Source organism: Gopherus flavomarginatus, chromosome 23 (assembly GCF_025201925.1).
Source record: "Gopherus flavomarginatus isolate rGopFla2 chromosome 23, rGopFla2.mat.asm, whole genome shotgun sequence".
Classification (NCBI taxonomy): Eukaryota; Metazoa; Chordata; order Testudines; family Testudinidae; genus Gopherus; species Gopherus flavomarginatus.
Window position 1 is genome coordinate 7,798,645 of NC_066639.1, and position 3,837 is coordinate 7,802,481.

The window sequence follows — 3,837 nt, forward strand, 5'->3', positions numbered from 1 at the left end:
GTTGAATTCTAGGTGTGGAAAACACGAGCTTAAGGAGGCAGAATTTTATTGCGCACCTGGGATTTCTCCCCTTAGAATCACTGGGGACATGAGGGTTTGTCCTTTTTGTTTCACCTCTTCCTCCATCCCTCCCTTCCTCCTTTCTCTTCTTCTCTTGCTTCCTTTGTCCTTTTACCTGTTCCCCTCTGAACACAAGGAGTGTGTGTGTGTGTGTGTGTGTGTGTGTGTGTGTGTGTGTGTGTGTGTGTGTGTGTGTGTGTGAGTTACAGGGAAGTGCTCTGCAGCTCCCACTGTGGGAGGTCCACCCAAAATGTGGGGCTGAAATAGTGCTCGGACAGTGATCCCCACCAGTGACCTGGGCCATCCTTTGGGCTCTCTGGTGAGAACCCTCAGCCTCCCATCCCCAGTCTGTACCCTGATTGTCTGAGCAGGGGGTTATTGGCAGGGAGGAGACTCAGCTCCTTGTTGTTCTCTTTTAAGACCAAGAAATAAGTCGGAACCAGTTCTATGTTTGATGAATTTTGCTGCTTCTCTGCATTAATGGTCTCTGAGCAGTTCATGATTCTCTCTAACATTTCAGTTCTCCTCAAATACTTGCTGAATAACTACTGTCACTGTTGTTGGTCTGAAGCTCATCTGAGAGCACTTTACTCAGGTCATTCAATGTATGAAATTCAAGATCCAATGGTTAGTTTGAAAATCAGGGCTCTTAGGTCCTATTCCCAAGTCTGCCACTGGCTGGGTGTGTGACCTAAGACAAGTCAATTCTCCTTCCTCAGCCTTAGCTTCTCCCTGTTTCAAGTAGAGATAATAATGATCCGCTCCTACCTACCTCACAGTGCGTGGAGGCAGGGGCGGTTCTAGGATTTTTGCCGCCCCAAGCAAAACAAATTTTGGCTGCCCCCACCCCAGCCCTGGGCTCCCCACCATGTGCTCCTGCTCACCGAGCCCTGGGCTTCCCCCCACCTGCAGCCCCCTGCCGCCCCAGCCCTGGGCTTTCCCCCACACACCCCGTGCCAACAACATAGGTTTGTTCTCCCCAGTACGCCGAGGCTGAGCTGCTCCGTTTATACTCCATCTCGAGTTGGAGCATGCCCAGAGAGGGTGAGGGGGTGTGGCCTCTTCAGCCCACAGGGTGCAGTTAACCCTAGCAGTGCCAGTGCAGTGTTGATACACCTCATCACAGACAGCATTTCCCAAATTTTGGGATTAGCCAGAGATCTCTTCAGGAGTAACCTCCTGTAGGGACTGGGTCACAAATACCTTGGGAACCAAATACCTGGGCATTTTGCCTAGTTCTAAGTCACTTGCTGTGGAATTCTATCCCTGGATGATCTGAGACAATATTGACTTAAACAATTGAACTACCCTGTGACCATGTGCACTTATTTCGGTCAGTTGCACCATTTGGGGCCTGCTGCTGTTCACCTTTTCAGAGTGGAGATTTAAAAACAGACTGTTTCTCTGATAATATCTCCAGCAGCTTAGAGTATTCTCTCCTGTTGACTGAACTGCATTTGAATTTTCTCCATGTCATCATGCAGGGACAGGGCAAAAAACAAACCTAAAGTCAAAAAGTGATGGTCATTTGTCTGAAATTTCCCAATAAATCTGAGCTACAATCTATCAAACACCACTAACATGCAGGTATATGACCAAGGAGCCTTCATGAAAGATAGAAAACCCATATCACAGAGAGGTAGAAGACACTTTCCATTTTCATTTAAAGTGAAATTCCAGACTAATGTTATATCTGATGTCTCAGAATCAGGATGAGAAATTCTCCCCTGATCCGCTGAAACCTGCTTCACCCAGCGCTGTCTCATTAGTGTTATTTACAGAAGTTTTAGCACCTTCATAACAGGCGGAAAAAACAGCCGACCTTCCCAGAAGTGGCTTTGCCAATAGAGGGAAAAGGGGATTTGAACAGTGCTTGGGATCCATTTGAAATCCCCTTCCAGTCTGTGACACTTTCATTGTCTGCCAGAGTGACTCTGATTTAGGATCAAAGCCCTACAAGCACCACTCCCAAGCATGGAGAGCCAAGAACATGACCTCACCGGACACCTTGGGAAGTGAAGGAATATGAAGGTGTCATAAACAGATAAGTAAGAGTTAATAGAACAGAAGTACTTCATATCTCTTTTGCCTGGAAAGGGTTAACAAGAACAGTGAGCCTGGCTGTCACCTGACCAGAGGACCAATCAGGGGGCAGGATACTTTCAAATCTTGAGGGAGGGAAGTTTTTGTGTGTGCTGTTAGTGTTTGGTTGTTGTTCACACTGGGGGCTCAGAGGAACCAGACGTGCAACCAGGTTTCTCTCCAATCTCTCCGATACAGGCTCTTATAAGTTCAGAATAGTGAGTACTAGGTAGATAAAGCTAGTTAGGCTTATGGTTGTTTTCTTTATTTGCAAATGTGTATTTGATTGGAAGGAGTTCAAATTGGTATTTTGCTGAAAGGATTTTAATTTGTACTTGTATACTTAGGCTGGGAGGGTATTCCCAGTGTCTATAGCTGAAAGACCCTGTACCTATTCCATTTTTTTAAATTTACAAAGATAATGTTTACTGTTTTTATTTTCTTTAATTAAAAGCTTTTCTTGTTTAAGAACCTGATTGTTTTTTATTCTGGTGAGACCCCAGGGGACTGAGTCTGGATCCACCAGGGAATTGGTGGGGAGAAAGGAGGGAAGGGGAGAGAGAGGTTAATTTCCTCTCTGTGTTAGGATTGCTTTCTCTCTCAGGGAGAATCTGGGAGGGGGAAAGGTGGATTTTCCTCTCTGTTTTAAGATTCAAGGAGTTTGAATCACAGTGATCTTCCAGGGTAACCCAGGGAGGGGAAGTCTGGGAGAGGCAACGGTGAGGGAAAGGGTTTACTTTCCTTGTGTGAAGATCCAGAGGGTCTGGGTCTTGGGGGTCCCCAGGCAAGGTTTGGGGGGACCAGAGTGTACCAGGCACTGGAATTCCTGGTGGCAGTGCTACAAGTACTAAGCTGGTAATTGAGCTTAGAGGAATTCATGCTGGTACCCCATCTTTTGGACGCTAAGGTTCAGAGTGGGGAATTATACCATGACACACCTATTTACTCAATTTAGAATTCTAGGGCTGCATAGTTTCCTCTTAAAATGAGAAAACAGCATGAAAGCTACAGTTATTAATGTAGCCAAGAAGGATACATTAAACGTAATTTCAAAATGACTGATGACAAATGTCTAAAAATGATTCTGCTGGGTGGGAGATAAGGCAAAAAAGGGGGGCAAGGAAACTTGGAGGATGAATAAAGGTATAAAGTTATTACTGCTCAGGTTCTTCAGAGACCCCACAGCTTCTAATAACCCAGGGGACAGGATTCCTTACCCAGCGAGGTCACCGTCTCATAGTTCTCCTGCATGACATCCCTGTAGATGGCTCTCTGAGTGGGGTCCAGCAGAGCCCCCTCTTCCCTGGTGAAATACACAGCCACTTCCTCGAAGGTCACCGGCCCCTGAAAGAGCAAGAGTCCAACACTCAGCACCTGCTGCCCCACACTCATGGGGGAGAGGAGCCAATCAAATGGAAGCTCTGGGTGGCTCACAGTCACAGTCCCACCCCACCCCGCTCAGAGCGGCCAGGAAACACCAGGGTGAGGGGACGAAGTGAGAGCCCCTTGTCTCTCCCAGCAGATCCATCACCCCCCTACTAGCCACAGACGGATACAGGAGATGGAGGCCCTAGCCGGGTGCAGGGAGAGCTCGCTGGCAGGGAGCCCAACACTGTTCTCATTGTAAAGAGCTGGACAGGGCCAGACTTAGTGGGGAGCAGACTACATGATGGTCCAGGGGGGCCTTGCTGAGGG

General features: G+C 47.5%; 1 protein-coding gene across 1 annotated transcript in view; it reads right to left on the reverse strand.

Moving 5' to 3' along the window:
• LOC127039332 (zinc finger protein 569-like) overlaps positions 1-3,549 on the reverse strand; it is a 449,001-nt gene extending 445,452 nt beyond the window's left edge. The window contains exon 1 of the mRNA XM_050932749.1: positions 3,517-3,549. Coding sequence (XP_050788706.1) covers positions 3,517-3,534 — 18 coding nt within the window. The 5' untranslated portion in view covers positions 3,535-3,549. The remainder of the gene's footprint in view (positions 1-3,516) is intronic.
• Positions 3,550-3,837: the final 288 nt, after the last annotated feature.